Consider the following 21596-nt stretch of genomic DNA (forward strand, 5'->3'; position numbering starts at 1 on the left):
AGGAGAAATCGTTACATTCTTTGGATGTTGTTAGAGCTTTGAAATATTATGTTGAAGCTACTAAGTCTTTCCGAAAGACTTCTAGTTTATTTGTTATCTTTTCCGGTTCTAGAAAAGGCCAGAAAGCTTCTGCCATTTCTTTGGCATCTTGGTTGAAATCTTTAATTCATCTTGCCTATGTTGATTCGGGTAAAACTCCGCCTCAAAGGATTACAGCTCATTCTTCTAGGTCAGTTTCTACTTCCTGGGCGTTTAGGAATGAAGCTTCGATTGATCAAATTTGCAAAGCAGCAACTTGGTCCTCTTTGCATACTTTTACTAAATTCTACCATTTTGATGTATTTTCTTCTTCTGAAGCAGTTTTTGGTAGAAAAGTACTTCAGGCAGCGGTTTCAGTTTGAATCTTCTGCTTATGTTTTTCTTTAAACTTTATTTTGGGTGTGGATTATTTTCAGCTGGAATTGGCTGTCTTTATTTTATCCCTCCCTCTCTAGTGACTCTTGCGTGGAAAGATCCACATCTTGGGTAATCATTATCCCATACGTCACTAGCTCATGGACTCTTGCTAATTACATGAAAGAAAACATAATTTATGTAAGAACTTACCTGATAAATTCATTTCTTTCATATTAGCAAGAGTCCATGAGGCCCACCCTTTTTTTGTGGTGGTTATGATTTTTGTATAAAGCACAATTATTCCAATTCCTTATTTTATATGCTTTCGCACTTTTTTATCACCCGACTTCTTGGCTATTCGTTAAACTGAATTGTGGGTGTGGTGAGGGGTGTATTTATAGGCATTTTGAGGTTTGGGAAACTTTGCCCCTCCTGGTAGGAATGTATATCCCATACGTCACTAGCTCATGGACTCTTGCTAATATGAAAGAAATGAATTTATCAGGTAAGTTCTTACATAAATTATGTTATTTTTGTTTTGGGTTGTGGATTAATTTTTCCAGCGGAATATGGCTGTTTTTATTTTTATTCCCTCCCTCTCTAGTGACTCTTGAGTGGAAGACTCCGCATCTTGGGTATTGATATCCCATATGTCACTAGCTCATGGACTGTTGCCAATTACATGAAAGAAAACATTTTTATTCCCTCCCTCTCTAGTGACTCTTGAGTGGAAGACTCCGCATCTTGGGTATTGATATCCCATATGTCACTAGCTCATGGACTGTTGCCAATTACATGAAAGAAAACATAATTTTTTTAAGAACTTACTTGATAAATTCATTTCTTTCATATTGGCAAGAGTCCATGAGGCCCACCCTTTTTATGGTGGTTATGATTTTTTGTATAAAGCACAATTATTTCCAAATTTCCTTTGTTGATGCTTTCTACTCCTTTCTTTATCACCCCACTGCTTGGCTATTCGCTAAACTGAATTGTGGGTGTGGTGAGGGGTGTATTTATAGACATTTTGAGGTTTGGGAAACGTTGCCCCTCCTGGTAGGATTGTATATCCCATATGTCACTAGCTCATGGACTCTTGCCAATATGAAAGAAATGAATTTATCAGGTAAGTTCTTACATAAATTATGTTATTTTTGTTTTGGGTTGTGGATTAATTTTTCCAGCGGAATATGGCTGTTTTTATTTTTATTCCCTCCCTCTCTAGTGACTCTTGAGTGGAAGACTCCGCATCTTGGGTATTGATATCCCATATGTCACTAGCTCATGGACTGTTGCCAATTACATGAAAGAAAACATAATTTTTTTAAGAACTTGATAAATTCATTTCTTTCATATTGGCAAGAGTCCATGAGGCCCACCCTTTTTATGGTGGTTATGATTTTTTGTATAAAGCACAATTATTTCCAAATTTCCTTTTGTTGATGCTTTCTACTCCTTTCTTTATCACCCCACTGCTTGGCTATTCGCTAAACTGAATTGTGGGTGTGGTGAGGGGTGTATTTATAGACATTTTGAGGTTTGGGAAACGTTGCCCCTCCTGGTAGGATTGTATATCCCATATGTCACTAGCTCATGGACTCTTGCCAATATGAAAGAAATGAATTTATCAGGTAAGTTCTTACATAAATAGTTTTTCTACTACCTTAGTATATTAAGATCGCTAACTTTATTTTCATAAATTTATCGAGAATTTGAAGTTTTAATAAAAATCTTGCTTCCTACCGTTTTCATTCCAACTCCTCCCATCCTCTACTTCCTATATTTGTGTTCTGACGTATAGAGCGGTCCCACCCGCTCTATGCGTAGCTCAAAAGCGTGTTTACAGTGACTATTTGTATTGTGCTCGTTGAAAACTGTTTATGCCCAGAGAAATAAAATGCGCATGCACGAAACTGGAGCACGCTCCTGATATCTTAGTGTCTGGACAAATATTTGCGCATGCGTAGATTAATAAGTAGGTGGATGACGTGGTTTCACGGCCGCCTCACGGCCAGATTTTCAATTGGCTGTTGAAAAAAAATGTGACCCGGAGTGAAAATAAATTTAAAAAAAATTATGGGTTTAATTTGGGTGGTCTAAAAAGTATTGTAATTATGGCGATAACCAGCTAAATTTAAAAAAAAAACCATGAATGAAAGTCATATTATTTATGCACAAAGACTTCTACTGAAGATCACAAACCAGGTAACTTTACTTTCACTTTAACAGTTTGTGGTGCTCTTTGCCTCCTCCTGCTGGCCAGGAGTGATATTTCCAACAGTAATTGATGAGTTCGTGGACTCACAATATCCGGAAATAAATAAATGTATAAGTTTCAACATGATTAGCTTGGTTTGAGAGTTTTTTACCATCCCTTTTATTCTGTTACTTGGAAAATTTGTTGGTGAGTACTAATAGAATGAGCCAAAATGCAGGATAATTTAAGACATGCTTTCTATAGCTTAGTTCCCTAAGCAAAATTCACTAAGCTTTCCTCTGTGTTTTACTGCTTATTAGATGGAACAGAATTCAGCAGTAGGGGAACATTTTGAGTTTCTTGCGGTTGTGTGTTAGTTAGTGCTATATTAGCAAACCGCAACACAATATGAAAATTACACCAATGTAATTGTCATGTAATACGTTATTGAAGGACTTTCTGTAAATAATTTTTTGTATCCCCCCCTTAAATCCTTATTGAAATACTATGGTTGTACATCTTTTTTAGTGGTTACTATATACCCTATTCAACAGCCTATAACTAATTCTGAAAGTCATATTGTTTTTTTCTTACAGGGCATCTGGAAACCACGAAAGATTCCAAACCCAGACTACTTTGAGGATCTTGAACCATTCAAGATGACGGCTTTCCATGCAGTGGGACTTGAGCTGTGGTCTATGACCCCTGATATTTTCTTTGATAACTTTATTATTTGTTCTGAGAGAGCTGTAGCAGATGACTGGGCCAATGATGGCTGGGGTCTGAAGAAAGCTGCTGATGGAGCTTCTGAGGTAAACTGAAAAGCTAATATTCATTACAGCTTACTCTTTACTTCTGCCACTTTGCAAAATATTAGAAAACTTTGTCATTTACTACAGAAGCAGTTGTGAAAGAATGCACTTAGTGACATAATATTCACAAATACTTTTAAATGCTGTTGCACCAATGAAATCTGCACATTGAATCTCTCTTGCCGTAGATGCCATGCTCTATCTATTGGTAGGTAGGCAAGGCAGCAGACAGAGAAACTCAATGCTTTTAAATGGCTTTATAAGGGAAGGGTTGGATTTGCTATTTTCTCTATTTTGATGCACTTCTAAACATTTATACAGGCATACCTCACTTTATTGAGATTTGTTAATATAGCTTCTTTTACAAATTTAAAGGTTTGTGGCAACCCTGTGTCAAGCAAGTCTTTTGGCGCCATTTTACCAACATATTTACACATATAAATACATACACATATATACACACCTTTTTATATACACATCACCAGCAACTCGCTGAAAGCACAGATGATGGTTAGCATTTTTTTTTTAGACAATGCTATTGCACTCTTAATAGACTATAGTATAGCGTAAATATAACTTTTATATGCACTGGGAAACAATAAAAGAGTGTGACTCACTTTATTGCTATATTCGCTTAACTGCAGTAGTCTGGAACCAAACCCTCAATTTCTCCAAGGTACGCCTGTATTTGAGATATTTATTGCTGAGAATAAACCTATTGTATAAGTAGATGGTTTAACGTTTTTACACTACTGGGGTGGTACTAAAAATACTTTCTTTCATGTAATTAGCAAGAGTCCATGAGCTAGTGACGTATGGGATATACATTCCTACCAGGAGGGGCAAAGTTTCCCAAACCTCAAAATGCCTACAAATACACCCCTCACCACACCCACAATTCATTTTTACAAACTTTGCCTCCGATGGAGGTGGTGAAGTAAGTTTGTGCTAGATTCTACGTTGATATGCGCTCCGCAGCAAGTTGGAGCCCGGTTTTCCTCTCAGCGTGCAGTGAATGTCAGAGGGATGTGAGGAGAGTATTGCCTATTTGAATGCAGTGATCTCCTTCTACGGGGTCTATTTCATAGGTTCTCTGTTATCGGTCGTAGAGATTCATCTCTTACCTCCCTTTTCAGATCGACGATATACTCTCATATATACCATTACCTCTACTGATTCTCGTTTCAGTACTGGTTTGGCTTTCTACAAACATGTAGATGAGTGTCCTGGGGTAAGTAAATCTTATTTTCTGTGACACTCTAAGCTATGGTTGGGCACTTTGTTTATAAAGTTCTAAATATATGTATTCAAACATTTATTTGCCTTGACTCAGAATGTTCAACTTTCCTTATTTTTCAGACAGTCAGTTTCATATTTGGGATTATGCATTTGAATTATTCATTTTTTTCTTACCTTCAAAAATTTGACTCTTTTTTCCCTGTGGGCTGTTAGGCTCGCGGGGGGCTGAAAATGCTTCATTTTATTGCGTCATTCTTGGCGCAGACTTTTTTGGCGCAAAAATTCTTTTCCGTTTCCGGCGTCATACGTGTCGCCGGAAGTTGCGTCATTTTTTGACGTTATTTTGCGCCAAAGATGTCGGCGTTCCGGATGTGGCGTCATTTTGGCGCCAAAAGCATTTAGGCGCCAAATAATGTGGATTTGGCGCTAAAAAAAATATGGGCGTCGCTTTTGTCTCCACATTATGTAAGTCTCATTTTTCATTGCTTCTGGTTGCTAGAAGCTTGTTCTTTGGTATTTTTTCCCATTCCTGAAACTGTCATGTAAGGAATTTGATCTATTTTGCTTTATATGTTGTTTTTTCTCTTACATATTGCAAGATGTCTCACGTTGCATCTGAGTCAGAAGATACTACAGGAAATTCGCTGTCTAGTGCTGGATCTACCAAAGCTAAGTGTATCTGCTGTAAACTTTTGGTAGCTATTTCTCCGGCTGTTGTTTGTATTAATTGTCATGACAAACTTGTTAATGCAGATAATATTTCCTTTAGTAATGTACCTTTGTCTGTTGCAGTTCCTTCAACATCTAAGGTGCAGAATGTTCCTGATAACATAAGAGATTTTGTTTCTGAATCCATCAAGAAGGCTATGTCTGTTATTTCTCCTTCTAGTAAACGTAAAAAAACTTTTAAAACTTCTCTCCCTACAGATGAATTTTTAAATGAACATCATCATTCTGATTCTGATGACTCTTCTGGTTCAGAGGATTCTGTTTCAGAGATTGATGCTGATAAATCCTCATATTTATTTAAAATGGAATTTATTCGTTCTTTACTTAAAGAAGTACTAATTGCTTTAGAAATAGAGGATTCTGGTCCTCTTGATACTAATTCTAAACGTTTAGATAAGGTATTTAAATCTCCTGTAGTTATTCCAGAAGTTTTTCCTGTTCCTAATGCTATTTCTGCAGTAATTTCCAAAGAATGGGATAAATTGGGTAATTCATTTACTCCTTCTAAACGTTTTAAGCAATTATATCCTGTACCGTCTGACAGGTTAGAATTTTGGGACAAAATCCCTAAAGTTGATGGGGCTATTTCTACCCTTGCTAAACGTACTACCATTCCTACGTCAGATGGTACTTCGTTTAAAGATCCTTTAGATAGGAAAATTGAATCCTTTCTAAGAAAAGCTTATCTGTGTTCAGGTAATCTTCTTAGGCCTGCTATATCATCAGCTGATGTTGCTGCAGCCTCAACTTTTTGGTTGGAAACTTTAGTAGCAAATCATGATTCTCATGATATTATTATTCTTCTTCAGCATGCTAATAATTTTATTTGTGATGCCATTTTTGATATTATTAGAGTTGATGTCAGGTTTATGTCTCTAGCTATTTTAGCTAGAAGAGCTTTATGGCTTAAGACTTGGAATGCTGATATGGCTTCTAAATCAACTCTACTTTCCATTTCTTTCCAGGGTAACAAATTATTTGGTTCTCAGTTGGATTCTATTATCTCAACTGTTACTGGTGGGAAAGGAACTTTTTTACCACAGGATAAAAAATCTAAAGGTAAAAACAGGGCTTATAATCGTTTTCGTTCCTTTCGTCCTCAGGAGCAGTTTCAGTTTGGAAACCATCTCCAGTCTGGAATAAATCCAAGCCTGCTAGAAAGGCAAAGCCTGCTTCTAAGTCCACATGAAGGTGCGGCCCTCATTCCAGCTCAGCTGGTAGGGGGCAGGTTACGTTTTTTCAAAGAAATTTGGATCAATTCTGTTCACAATCTTTGGATTCAGAACATTGTTTCAGAAGGGTACAGAATTGGTTTCAAGATGAGACCTCCTGCAAAGAGATTTTTTCTTTCCCAGTAAATCCAGTGAAAGCTCAAGCATTTCTGAATTGTTTCAGATCTAGAGTTGGCTGGAGTAATTATGCCAGTTCCAGTTCCGGAACAGGGGATGGGGTTTTATTCAAATCTCTTCATTGTACCAAAGAAGGAGAATTCCTTCAGACCAGTTCTGGATCTAAAAATATTGAATCATTATGTAAGGATACCAACGTTCAAGATGGTAACTGTAAGGACTATCTTGCCTTTTGTTCAGCAAGGGAATTATATGTCCACAATAGATTTACAGGATGCATATCTGCATATTCCGATTCATCCAGATCACTATCAGTTCCTGAGATTCTCTTTTCTGGACAAGCATTACCAGTTTGTGGCTCTACCGTTTGGCCTAGCTACAGCTCCAAGAATTTTTTCAAAGGTTCTCGGTGCCCTTCTGTCTGTAATCAGAGAACAGGGTATTGTGGTATTTCCTTATTTGGACGATATTTTGGTACTTGCTCAGTCTTTACATTTAGCAGAATCTCATACGAATCGACTTGTGTTGTTTCTTCAAGATCATGGTTGGAGGATCAATTTACCAAAAAGTTCTTTGATTCCTCAGACAAGGGTAACCTTTCTGGGTTTCCAGATAGATTCAGTGTCCATGACTCTGTCTTTGACAGACAAGAGACGTCTAAAATTGATTTCAGCTTGTCGAAACCTTCAGTCACAATCATTCCCTTCGGTAGCCTTATGCATGGAAATTCTAGGTCTTATGACTGCTGCATCGGACGCGATCCCCTTTGCTCGTTTTCACATGCGACCTCTTCAGCTCTGTATGCTGAATCAATGGTGCAAGGATTACACTAAGATATCTCAATTAATATCTTTAAAACCGATTGTTCGACACTCTCTAACGTGGTGGACAGATCACCATCGTTTAATTCAGGGGGCTTCTTTTGTGCTTCCGACCTGGACTGTAATTTCAACAGATGCAAGTCTCACAGGTTGGGGAGCTGTGTGGGGATCTCTGACGGCACAAGGAGTTTGGGAATCTCAGGAGGTGAGATTACCGATCAATATTTTAGAACTCCGTGCAATTTTCAGAGCTCTTCAGTTTTGGCCTCTTCTGAAGAGAGAATCGTTCATTTGTTTTCAGACAGACAATGTCACAACTGTGGCATACATCAATCATCAAGGAGGGACTCACAGTCCTCTGGCTATGAAAGAAGTATCTCGAATTTTGGTTTGGGCGGAATCCAGCTCCTGTCTAATCTCTGCGGTTCATATCCCAGGTATAGACAATTGGGAAGCGGATTATCTCAGTCGCCAAACGTTGCATCCGGGCGAATGGTCTCTTCACCCAGAGGTATTTCTTCAAATTGTTCAAATGTGGGAACTTCCAGAAATAGATCTGATGGCGTCTCATCTAAACAAGAGACTTCCCAGGTATCTGTCCAGATCCCGGGATCCTCAGGCGGAGGCAGTGGATGCATTATCACTTCCTTGGAAGTATCATCCTGCCTATATCTTTCCGCCTCTAGTTCTTCTTCCAAGAGTAATCTCCAAGATTCTGAAGGAATGCTCGTTTGTTCTGCTGGTAGCTCCGGCATGGCCTCACAGGTTTTGGTATGCGGATCTTGTCCGGATGGCCTCTTGCCAACCGTGGACTCTTCCGTTAAGACCAGACCTTCTGTCTCAAGGTCCTTTTTTCCATCAGGATCTCAAATCCTTAAATTTAAAGGTATGGAGATTGAACGCTTGATTCTTGGTCAAAGAGGTTTCTCTGACTCTGTGATTAATACTATGTTACAGGCTCGTAAATCTGTATCTAGAGAGATATATTATAGAGTCTGGAAGACATATTTCTTGGTGTCTTTCTCATCATTTTTCTTGGCATTCTTTTAGAATACCGAGAATATTACAGTTTCTTCAGGATGGTTTAGATAAGGGTTTGTCCGCAAGTTCCTTGAAAGGACAAATCTCTGCTCTTTCTGTTCTTTTTCACAGAAAGATTGCTATTCTTCCTGATATTCATTGTTTTGTACAAGCTTTGGTTCGTATAAAACCTGTCATTAAGTCAATTTCTCCTCCTTGGAGTTTGAATTTGGTTCTGGGGGCTCTTCAAGCTCCTCCATTTGAACCTATGCATTCATTGGACATTAAATTACTTTCTTGGAAAGTTTTGTTCCTTTTGGCCATCTCTTCTGCCAGAAGAGTTTCTGAATTATCTGCTCTTTCTTGTGAGTCTCCTTTTCTGATTTTTCATCAGGATAAGGCGGTGTTGCGAACTTCTTTTGAATTTTTACCTAAAGTTGTGAATTCCAACAACATTAGTAGAGAAATTGTGGTTCCTTCATTATGTCCTAATCCTAAGAATTCTAAGGAGAAATCATTGCATTCTTTGGATGTTGTTAGAGCTTTGAAATATTATGTTGAAGCTACTAAATCTTTCCGAAAGACTTCTAGTCTTTTTGTTATCTTTTCCGGTTCTAGAAAAGGCCAGAAAGCTTCTGCCATTTCTTTGGCATCTTGGTTGAAATCTTTAATTCATCTTGCCTATGTTGAGTCGGGTAAAACTCCGCCTCAGAGGATTACAGCTCATTCTACTAGGTCAGTTTCTACTTCCTGGGTGTTTAGGAATGAAGCTTCGGTTGACCAGATTTGCAAAGCAGCAACTTGGTCCTCTTTGCATACTTTTACTAAATTCTACCATTTTGATGTATTTTCTTCTTCTGAAGCAGTTTTTGGTAGAAAAGTACTTCAGGCAGCGGTTTCAGTTTGAATCTTCTGCTTATGTTTTTCATTAAACTTTATTTTGGGTGTGGATTATTTTCAGCAGGAATTGGCTGTCTTTATTTTATCCCTCCCTCTCTAGTGACTCTTGTGTGGAAAGATCCACATCTTGGGTAATCATTATCCCATACGTCACTAGCTCATGGACTCTTGCTAATTACATGAAAGAAAACATAATTTATGTAAGAACTTACCTGATAAATTCATTTCTTTCATATTAGCAAGAGTCCATGAGGCCCGCCCTTTTTTGTGGTGGTTATGATTTTTTTGTATAAAGCACAATTATTCCAATTCCTTATTTTATATGCTTTCGCACTTTTTTATCACCCCACTTCTTGGCTATTCGTTAAACTGAATTGTGGGTGTGGTGAGGGGTGTATTTGTAGGCATTTTGAGGTTTGGGAAACTTTGCCCCTCCTGGTAGGAATTTATATCCCATACGTCACTAGCTCATGGACTCTTGCTAATATGAAAGAAATTAATTTATCAGGTAAGTTCTTACATAAATTATGTTTTTTTGTTTTTCCAGAGAGGGCTTCAGTGCATTGTAAAGAATGTGTTACAGCACTCTATAGCAGTCAAGGGGATGAGAGAATAGTACTGCATGCATTCCATATGATTGTAATTTATTGTATTACCTTATTTTTAGCCAGGTGTTGTGGGACAAATGATGGCGGCAGCTGAGGAGAGACCCTGGCTTTGGATCATATACATTCTTACAGTGGCTTTGCCAGTTTTCTTGGTTATATTGTTCTGCTGCTCTGGAAAGGTAATTAATGGCCAGATAATCATTTTTTGTTTGTGTGATAAATCTGTTTGGTAACATGGAGTATATCCGTTGTGACTAACTTGCTTTCTACTGAAGTAATCTTACGCCACTATAGCAGCCTCTGATTCTCAGCATGGTTTACACTTGAATAAGTATTTGTATGTAATTGCCTGCTTGCTTGATACTATGTTAGATGGAGATCATGATCAGGAGCATAATTACCATCATATTTTGTATAGTACTGTGTGTCCTTCAATCCACTAGACCTCTGACAGGCATGTATTAGATATATACAGCGTTGGGTGGAACAGGGCTTGATAAATGTACATGCTACTAAACTAGAAGAAATGTGTGCGTATATACAACTAAACTAGAGGAAATGTGTGCATATATGCAATAACACTAGTGGAAATGCGTGCATATATGCAATTACACTAGTGGAAATGCGTGCGTATATGCAACTACTCTAGAAGAAATGTCTGTGTATATGCAATTACACTAGTGGAAATGTGTGCGTATATGCAACTACACTTGAGGAAATGTGTGCATATATGCAATAACACTAGTGGAAATGCGTGCATATATGCAATTACTCTAGTGGAAATGCGTGCGTATATGCAACTACTCTAGAAGAAATGTCTGTCTATATGCAATTACACTAGAGGAAATGTGTGTGTATATATGCAACTACACTAGAGGAAATGTGTGTGTATATATGCAACTACACTAGAGGAAATGTGTGTGTATATATGCAACTACACTAGAGGAAATGTGTGTGTATATATGCAACTACACTAGAGGAAATGTGCGTATATGCAACTACACTAGAGGAAATGTGTGTGTATATATGCAACTACACTAGAGGAAATGTGTGCGTATATGCAACTACACTAGAGGAAATGTGTGCGTATATGCAACTACACTAGAGGAAATGTGTGCGTATATGCAACTACACTAGAGGAAATGTGTGCGTATATGCATGGAAATATGTATATGCAACTATACTAGAAGAAATGTCTGCATATAGGCAAGATTTGATTAATCAGTAGTAATTTCAATGTGCTAAATATTCACTGATTAAGGAAACTTAAAGTACATAGTGAATGCAAATGATATGAGTTTTTACAGTTTCAGGAAGTCAAATCAACTCTTAGAGCTTGATGCATTTTTAGCCATTTTTCATTTTTAAAATTAGAAATGATCAAAAGTTCCTTTCATTGATTTGTATAAATGTATCCTTTATTCTTCTAAAATACAGAATTAACTTCTTTTTTTTTTTTCCTTGTTACCGCTCATATTCTGCAAATGCTTTATTCTGACTTAAGACATTGTTGCCTTTTTTGGCCATTGCAGAAGCAACCTGCTGATGCAGGGTACAAAAAGACTGACACTCCCCAACCTGATGTAAAGGAGGAGGAGGAGGAAGAAGAAAAGGAAGAAAACAATGAAGCAGAAGAGGAGGAGGAGGAAGAGGAGGAGGAGGAAGAGGCTAAAGAAAATGAAAAAAATGGTAACATCCATGCTTAGTTAGAACACAATGTCCCTTGGGTATTGTTTGAAATGTCTAAGTTAATTTGCTTTAAAGAGTGCAGTTAAGTACTACATACTATAGAATTCCCTATACAGAGTCACTTTGCAAATGTAATTCTGTGCATTTAAGAAGACGAATCTCACTGTCAGTGGTCATGAGTTTAAAGGGACATTCAGGTCAAAATTAGAATGCACCTAGATGATTACATATTTGAATAGCAACATATTTACAATATACATATATTATCAAAAATGCTTCTTGTAAAAATTATCACTGTTTCAGTGTGAACATTTTACTCTGCACGTGCATGTGAAGTATAGTTAGATATTTTCAGTGCACCAGCATTTAAAATACTGTAGCTTCTCAGAGAGCCAGTGGGGCTTGTATCTTGTCAGCCATGAACAAGCACCATAGGCACTCTGAGCAAGTGCTGTATTTAAATTGCTAATACCTAGGACTATATAATGCTAATTCACAGACAACACTTTTGAATACACTTTTGAAACGGCTAAGATAGGGAGAGTCCATGGCTTCATTCCTTACTGTTGAAAAATACAACACCTGGCCACCAGGAAGAGGCAGACACACCCCAGCCAAAGGCTTAAATATCCCTACCACTTCCTCATTATCCCAGTCATTCTTTGCCTTTCGTCACGTTAGGAGGTGGCAGAGAAGTGTCAGAATATTCGGAGAGTCCTGAAAAAGGGTATCTGCCCTTCGAGGTAGGACTGGAGTTTTAAGTGGTCATGTCAACCTCTGAGTATTAAAGTGAAAGTTAAAGTCTGGAGATGCAGGGAAAATTTTCCTGCGAAACCATCCAGACTACTGCTAACAGCTCCTAAGCTATCAGTGACGAGTTTCACTGCCTGCTTTCTCTCACTCAAGTCCATGTCAGGAGCGCTGCTACAAGACTGTCAGACTTGAGAGGCTGTGTTCTGTTGCACAGCATGCATCCTGGAGGTAAGATTGTTTCAATTTTTACACATAAAACGCTATAACAGTGTCAGCGTGGCTCCTTTATACCTTGATAGGATCCAGGGTTAATATACTCTGAAGGTTGTGTATTGAACAGTTGGGATTAATTAATCAGTGTATTAATTATTTACATGCTGCTTTGTGTGAATTTTTTTTTTTTCCTGGGCCGATAGACTGTGTGTTTTTGGCTGGAACAAACAGGTTTCACTTAAGTTTCACTTTCGTTTTTTAAAGTTTTGCACAGCTCCTATTACTTGCTGTACTTGTAATAACAGGGGAAATACTGTCTTGCACTCCATCTGACCGGTGTGGTCTATGTTCATTTCCTCCATTCCGGCAGAGACTTGAATCTGTGGAGAGCGTTTCCTCTGTTAACTGTCCGGGTCTAGGAGGTGGCGAGTGCCCCAGCCATTGGGAGTATAAAGGGGTAGTTTTCTATAATAAAAGTTTTTGTGTCCTCCTGTGAGTATAACCTGAGCTATGGAGGACTCAGATGTTAGAAGGTACTCCTCCTGTACTAAATCATACCTGTTTATATTGTGAGGAGGCCGTGGTTTTCCCGCCCACTAAATTATGTTCCACATGCCTTAACACCGTTTATAAAGTCTAAGAAGGGAGACAAGCCTGCTAAGGCTCTTAGTCCCTCTGAGCCGTCTACCTCTCAGGACTCGGGGTCCAGTGAGATTACTACCCTTGTTACATTATCTTCTCAAAATGCACTTTCACCGTAGCACATCTAATCCTCCATCTGGAGGGAGCCTTCTTCCTGAGACTCTGCTGCGCAGTTACAAACGGCGGTATCTGCAGCCCTCAGTGCATTACCTCGCTCTAACGCAATAGGTTAAACACAGCTCTCCTGAACCAGAGTAATCTAAATATTTATCGGATTTAGCTATTATGTCCCAGTTATCCATTGATGAGTTAACCTCTGTAGCTTCAGAGGGTGAACTTTCTGGGTTGGAGTCCTTAGCGTCTAAGCCTCCTGCTATGGAGGAACCGTCCTTTAGATTTAAATTTGAGCACTTGTGTTTTTTTATTAAAGGAGGTTCTGTCTACGTTAGAGGTTCCAAAGGCCGCGCTGCCTGAAGAACCTATGATACCTAAATTAGACAGTTTATGAAGACAGGAAAGTTCCTTTGACTTTTCCTGTGACGGTTAAAATGGCTAACATTATTAAGAACGAATGGGAAAGAATTGGTTCTTCCTTTTCACCCTCGTCTACTTTAAGTTGTTCCCGGCCCTGGACTCTCAACTGGATTTGTGGGACTCCATACCTAAGGTGGATGGTGCTATCTCTACGCTTGCTAAACGTACTACTATATCTCTTGAGGATAGTTCTTCGTTCAGATGCCGATGGCTAAGAAAATGGAAACCTTTCTGAGAAAGATGTTTCTACATACAGGATTTTTCTTTCAACCGGCAGCTGCGGTTGCCGGAGCAGCTACCTACTGGTGCAAGGTGGAGTCTCCCCTTGAGGATATTCAAGACAGAATTAAAGCTCTGAGAATTGCTAATTATTTTATCTGTGATGCAAATTATTTGCCTAAATGCAAAGGCCTCTGGCTTTGCGGTCCTAGCCCACCGGGTGCTCTGGTTAAAGTCTTGGTCTGCAGATATGACTTCTAAGTCCAGACTCCTTTCTCTTCCCATCAGGGGAAAGATTTTATTTGGTCCAGGCCTGGACTCCATTATTTCCACGGTTATCGGAGGCAAGGGTGCCTTCCTACCGCAAGATAAGAACAAGTCTAAGGGACGACAATCTTCTAATTTTCGTTCTGACAAATCCTAAGGACAACAATCCTCCAGGAGTACCTGTAAGCCAGCTCAGTCCTGGAATAAATCCAAGCAGAATAAGAAGCCCGCCGAAAACAAATCGGCATGAATGGGCGGCCCCTGATCCGGGATCGGATCGTGTAGGGGGCAGACTGTCTTTTTTTTTCAGACTCCTGGTTCAAGGACGTACAGGATCCATGGGTCCTGGAGGCAATATCTCAGGGATACAAGAGAGGCTTCAAATCTCATCCGCCAAGGGGCAGATCCCTGCTCTCGAATCTGTCTACCAGAAAAGAGGAATGCCTTTCTAGGGTGCCTTCGGGATCTATCCTCAGTTGTTGTCCCGGTGGCTATCCAAGAAAGAGGTTTGGGATTTTATTCAAACCTTTTCGTGGTCCCAAAGAAGAAGGGAACTTTCCGCCCAATTCTGGACCTAAAGTGCCTAAATAAATTTCTCAGTGTCCCTTCCTTCAAGATGGAGACAATAAGGTTTATCCTTTTGATTTAGGAAGGCCAGTTTATGACCACTATGGATCTGAAGGACGCTTACCATCATGTTCCAATCCACAGGGAACACTTTCAGTTCCTGAGGTTTGCATTCCTGGACCAGCACTTCCAGTTCATTGCCCTTCCGTTTGGCTTAGCTACTGCTCCCAGAATCTTTACGAAGGTTCTGGGGGCTCTTCTAGCCATTGCCAGAACTCAGGGTATTGCGATATTCTGGTGCAAGCACCATCCTTTCGTCTTAAGGAAGAATTCTCAGAGTCCCTTCTCAGTCTTCTTCGATCACATGGATGGAAGATAAACTTGGAAAAGGGTTCTTATCCCAAGTACCAGGGTGGAATTCCTGGGTACTATAATAGACTTGATATCCTTGAAGATATTTCTAACAGACAAGAGACGTTGCAAGCTAACTTCTGCATGTCTTGCCCTCTGGACCTCCTTGAGTTCCTCTGTGGCTGTGTATGGAGGTGATTGGTCTTATGGTGTCCTGCATGGACATCATTCCTTTTGCCAGGTTCCGTCTCAGACCTTTACAACTGTGCATGCTGAGGCAGTGGAATGGCGATCATTCAGATCTGTCTCAACTGATTGTATTAGACAGCTGGTCTAGAGAATCGCTCTCTTGGTGGCTCTGTCCAGATCATCTGTCCCGAGGGACATGCTTCTTAAGACCATCCATGGGGATTGTGACTACGGACTAAAGCCTATCCGGATGGGGAGCTGTTTGGGGTGCCAGGAAGGTACAGGAGTTGTGCACTCAGGAGTCCTCCCGATCAATATTTTGGAACTACGGGCAATCTTCAAGGTCTTGAAGGCTTGGCCACTTCTGGGTTCGTCCCAGTTTATCATATTCCGAACAGATAATATAACCTTGGTGGCGTACATCAACCATCAGGGGGAAACAAATTCCTTGGCGATGAAGGAAGTATCTCAGATTCTGTAGTGGGCGGAGGCCCACAGCTTTTTGCTGTCAGTGATCCACATTCTGGGTGTGGACAACTGGGAGGTGGATTTTCTCAGCAGGCAATCCTTCCATTCAGGGGAATAGTCTCTCCACCCTGAGGTGTTTGCAGAGATATGCGGCAAGTGGGGGACGCTGGAGATAGATCTCGTGGTGTCCCGTCTCAATACCAAGCTACCTAGGTACGGATCTAATAGATGCACTAGCAGTGCCCTGGAGGTTCAAACTCATATATTTTTCCTCCAATACCGCTTCTTCTTCGAGTGGTGGCCCGCATCAAGCAGAAGCGGGTATCGGTAATACTCATTGCTTCATCGTGGCTGCGAAGGATGTGGTTCGGATCTAGTGGGGATGTCCTCATCTTCTCCGTGGAAGTTACCTTGTCGCAGAGACCTGCTGACACTAGGTCCATTTGTTCATAAAAATCTAGATTCTGAGGCTGACTGCGTGGAGATTGAACGCTTAGTCTTAGCCAAGAAAGGTTTCTCTGAGAGTGTCATTGATACTCTTATTCAAGCTCGTAAACCAGTTACTCGGCGTATCTACCACAAGGTGTGGAGGTCCTACTTATTCTGGTGTGTAGAGCGCGGTTTTTCCTGGCACAGAGTTAAGGTTGCCAGGATCTTGTCTTTTCTCCAGGATGGGCTGGAGAAGGGCCTTTCTGCTAGTTCCCTGAAGGGAAAGATTTTGGCCCTGTCGGTTTTATTGCACAAGAGACTGAGCTTCCAGAGCAGTGGCTCTGATTTGGATCAGACCTGTATTTAGATCTGGGGCTCCTCCTTGGAACCTTAATCTTGTTCTTCAGGTTTTGCAACCGGTTCCGTTTGAGCCTCTGCATTCCGTTGACATTAAATTGTTCTCTTGGAAGGTTCTCTTTATTGACTATTGCCTCTGCACTCAGAGTTTCTGAGATCTCTGCTCTGCAATGTGAGCACCCTTATTTGATTTTTCATGCAGATACGGCAGTTTTACGTACTAAATTAGGTTTTCTTCCTAAGTTTGTGTCAGATCGCAACATCAATCAGAAGATTGTGGTTCCTTCCTTATGTCCTAATCCTTCATCGAAGGAACGCTTCCTTCACAATTTGGATGTGGTTTGCGCCTGAAGTTCTATCTTCAGGCTACTAAGGAGTTTAAAGGGACAGTCAACACCAGAATTTTTGTTTAAAAAGAAAGATAATCCCTTTATTACCTATTCCCCAGTTTTGCATATCCAACACAGTTATAATAATACACGTTTTATCTCTGTAATTATCTTGTATCTAAGCTTCTGCTGACTGCCCCCTTATTTCAGTTCTTTTGACAGACATGCAGTTTAGCCAATCAGTGCTCACTCCTATGTCACTTTACGTGCATGAGCTCAATGTTATCTATATGAAACATGTGAACTAATGCCCTCTAGTGGTCAAAATGTATTCAGATTAGAGGCAGTCTTCAAGGTCTAAGAAATTGGCATATGAACCTCCTAGGTTTAGCTTTCAACTAAGAATACCAAGAGAACAAAGCAAAATTGGTGATAAAAGTAAATTGGGAAGTTGTTTAAAATTACATGCTCTATTTAAATCATGAAAAAAATTTTGGGACTTGACTGTCCCTTTAATATATACACAACAAGAGTCCAGCACCCTCCTTCTTGAGTGCACGCTGTTTCCAGGATACTGCCAATTCCTCACGTATGATAAACGAAATACAGCAGCACTTCTTAAAAAGGACCTTTATTAGGACATATGGTCACCAACTAACGAAAAAAAACAGCAACGTTTCGGATTAACAATCCTTAATCATGCCTGATCAGTAACAGGAAATGACAGAATTTATGCACCTGTAGTAAAGGTAACAACCAATCATGCATACCATATGCTCTGTTTATGTCCTATGGGCATAGAATCAGTTTTAAGTTTAGAATTAAAGTGTATTATTTAGGGTATGTGCAATATTTTAATTATTTTTTGCTTTTAAGTTTTTGTATATATGTGCAATAATTGAACCTGTACACTAGAGGGAGCAAGGAAGTGGTATGCATACGATTGGTTGTTATCTTTACTACTTGTGTATAAATTCTTTCATTTCCTGTTACTGATCAGACATGATTAAGGAATGTTAATTTGAAACGTCGCTATTTTTTTGTTAGTTGGTGACTATGTCCTAATAAAGGTCCTTTTTAAGAAGTGCTGCTGTATTTCGTTTATCATACTAAGGAGTTTAGACAATCTTCCTGTTTGGTGTCTATTTGGGGGAAGCGTAAGGGGCAGAAGGCTACTTCGACCTCCCTATCTTTTTGGTTAAGGAGTGTCATTTAAATAACCTAGAGAACCTAGAAGCGTCTCAACTTCTAAACCCTGCAAACACCACTATAAACATAGATCTAGAGAGGCTCAGAACTCAGGAAAAAACTTACATGTTGTATGAGAATAAACTGCAAGCCCTCAAGTTGCAGCAAATCTTTTATAATGGTGATAATAAATGCAGTAGTCTCTTTGCACGGAAACTGAAGCGTAGGACCCATAAATCATACATACTAGGAATTAAAAATAAACTTAACCAGACACAATCCTCCACCGAGCAAATTGCAGAATCGTTTAGGGCTTACTATGAATCACTATATAACTTATCACACTCCGAACCACACTCCTTTCCCCCAGGCTGATCTTAGTAGACCTCAAAAGATCAGACTATTTCTCGACAAACTAAAATTCCCCCAAATCACAATCTGGTAAAGCTCCTGGTCCAGACGGGTTCACCAGCTACTATTATAAAAAAATTAAAGAACACCTTATCCTTCACCTCTTAACATTATACAATTCCTTATCTGTAGATTACCCATTTCTCCCGCAAGCACTAGAAGCCCATATCTGTCATTCCCAACCTGGGAAAGAGCCTGGATAGAGTCGAACATTATAGACCAATCTCTCTGTTAAACACAGATATAAAAATTTACGCCAAGTTGTTGGCTGAAAGGCTCAATCCACTCCTACCCAATATCATTGGGAAAGACCAGGTTGTGTTTATACCCTCCAGGGAGGCTAGGTATAACACCAATAGAGCTCTTCATCTAATAGACTACGCCTCCATGGGGAGAATCCCGCTGGCCATAGTGTAAACGGACGCGGAAAAGGCAGATCACTGCATCTGTTGGCACTTTCTCAAAGCGATGCTGGCCAAATTTGGTATAGGGTCTGACTTTATTTCTAAACTATTCGCTCTGTATATTGACCCCTCTGCCAGAGTGCGGATCAATGGTTCCTTGTCCAAACCTTTTCCCATCTCCAATGGCACGCGTCAAGGCTGCCCGTTATCCCCTCTTCTTTTCGCCTGTCTTGTCGAGGCCCTTGCTGTCCGGGTTCGCTCTCTCCAGTCTGTAGAAGGCTTAAATATTGCAGGTACGTCGCATAAAATGCTTTACGCGGACGACATCCTTTTTTTTTTTTTTTTTTTTTAATCTAACTGATCCAATCAAGGCCATCCCAATTCTCCTAAATCTATTCAAGGAATTCCGAGCGGTCTATAACTTTTTGATTAATGATACCAAGTCGGAAATCATGAACATAACTCTACCCATTAACAACGTGCAAGTATTACAACTATCCTGCCCATTTAGATGGCAACGTAAAAAAAATGAAATACTTAGGTATATACCTAACCCCTACCTCGACGGACCTTTTTGACGCTAATTATAAGCCCTTACAGAACACGTTAATTATGGACTTGTCATGGCGTTCGCGTAATATTACCTGGCTAGGGAGAATTAATGCATTTAAAATGACTATACTCCCAAAAATATTATATTTATTTCAAACACTCCCTATCCCGCTACCACCCACATTCCTCAAAACCACATTTTAGAGTATATATGGAATAGAAAACCAGCTAGAATTAATAAACAGATAATGTCTCTCCCACGCTCTCAAGGGGGCACGGGAGTCCCGGACTTGACTAAATATAGACAGGCAATCTTTCTCCAAAAAATCCAAGACTGGTTCACTAACTTTGATCAAAAAAACCTGGGTTAAACTTGAACATGACATAGCGGGCTCATCTCATTTGGGGGTTGCTTTGCTGGGGTCCCAAATTAACTAAACAAAAACTTACCACAATACCATGGTTGACTCGTGAAACTTATGTATGCTGAGACAAACTGCTGGTGTCCGCCCCCTTTCTCTCCAGCCGACTTCCCCATTTTTCTCTAATAAAAATATTTTTAAAAAAGTGTCATCCGCTTAGCTTACGAGACAGCGGGACATCGTCCTGAGAGGCTAATGGCTCATTCCACTAGAGCAGTGGCTTCCTCTTGGGCCTTTAAGAACGAGGCCTCTATGGATCAGATTGGTAAGGTGGATACCTGGTCCTCTTTACATACTTTTTCTAAATTTTACAAGTTTGATGTTTTTGCTTCGGCTAAAGCAGCTTTCAGGAGAAAAGTTTTGCAGGCTGTGGTGCCCTCAGAATAAGGTCCTCCTCTTCCTTTTTGTTTCCTCCCGTTTATTCATTCAGTGTCAACTGGAGCTTGGGTATAGTTTTCCAAACAGTAAGGAATGAAGCCACGGACTCTCCCTATCTTACGAAGGAAAACACACAATTTATGCTTGCCAAATAAATTCCTTTCCTTCCGGATAGGGAGAGTCCACGGCCCCCGTCCTTTTTTTGTTCTTGTCTATGGGCGGTCCTCTATTTATTATTCTGGCACCATTTATACCCTAATGTTTCTCCTACTTTCCGTTGTTCCCTTGGCAGAATGACTGGAGTTATGAGGAAGTGGGAGGGATATTTGAGCCTTTGGCTGGGGTGTCTTTGCCTCCTCCTGGTGGCCAGTTGGGGGTGTATTTCCCAACAGTAAGGAATGAAGACGTGGACTCTCCCTATCCGGAAGGAAAGAAATTTATCTGGTAAGCATAAATTATGTTTTTGATAATTCATGTATTACAAAAATGCTTCTTTCTTAATAGAATGACTTAAGTAGGGCAAATTAAGGGACAATGGTCTCCACAAGACATCTGTGAAATGTATAACTGCAGTGCTATTTTTTAGCCTCTGTTATGTAACTTTCTATGAACATATTGGTTTTAATGCTTTTGTGTTGTTTGTATGTGTATATATAGTTTTCATAGGTAAATCAAAAGCTCTATTTCTGTTTAGAGTGATAGTAAAAATGCTGAAATTCTCAGGTACTTTGAGCAAAATTTACTCTTAAATTCCCGATAGCGAAGGGGTTAAACCAACAATGATCAATGTAAAATAAAAGATTGACGCACTATGGAACTATGCCTAAATTCAAGCTGTAGGCTGTCCCCATAAAACTATATTTCTCTTGTAAGGTGTATCCAGTCCACGGATCATCCATTACGTGTGGGATATTCTCATTCCCAACAGGAAGTTGCAAGAGGACACCCACAGCAGAGCTGTAATATAGCTCCTCCCCTAACTGTCATACCCAGTCATTCTCTTGCAACTCTCAACAAGCTAGGACGTTGTAGGAGAGAGTGGTTAAATATAGCTAGTTTATTTTCTTCAATCAAAAGTTTATTTTTAAATAGTACCGGAGTTGTGCTATTTTATCTCAGGCAGTAAATAGAAGAAGAATCTGCCTGAGGTTTCTATGATCTTA

At 39.8% G+C, this 21596-nt stretch overlaps 1 protein-coding gene across 1 annotated transcript in view; it reads left to right on the forward strand.

The window, feature by feature from the left end:
* Window positions 1–21596, forward strand: part of CANX (calnexin) — a 229809-nt gene that overhangs the window by 163012 nt on the left and 45201 nt on the right. The window contains exons 6-8 of the mRNA XM_053719642.1: window positions 3168–3405; window positions 10131–10250; window positions 11604–11760. Coding sequence (XP_053575617.1) covers window positions 3168–3405; window positions 10131–10250; window positions 11604–11760 — 515 coding nt within the window. The remainder of the gene's footprint in view (window positions 1–3167; window positions 3406–10130; window positions 10251–11603; window positions 11761–21596) is intronic.

This window comes from Bombina bombina, chromosome 6 (genome assembly GCF_027579735.1).
Source record: "Bombina bombina isolate aBomBom1 chromosome 6, aBomBom1.pri, whole genome shotgun sequence".
Lineage (NCBI taxonomy): Eukaryota > Metazoa > Chordata > Amphibia > Anura > Bombinatoridae > Bombina > Bombina bombina.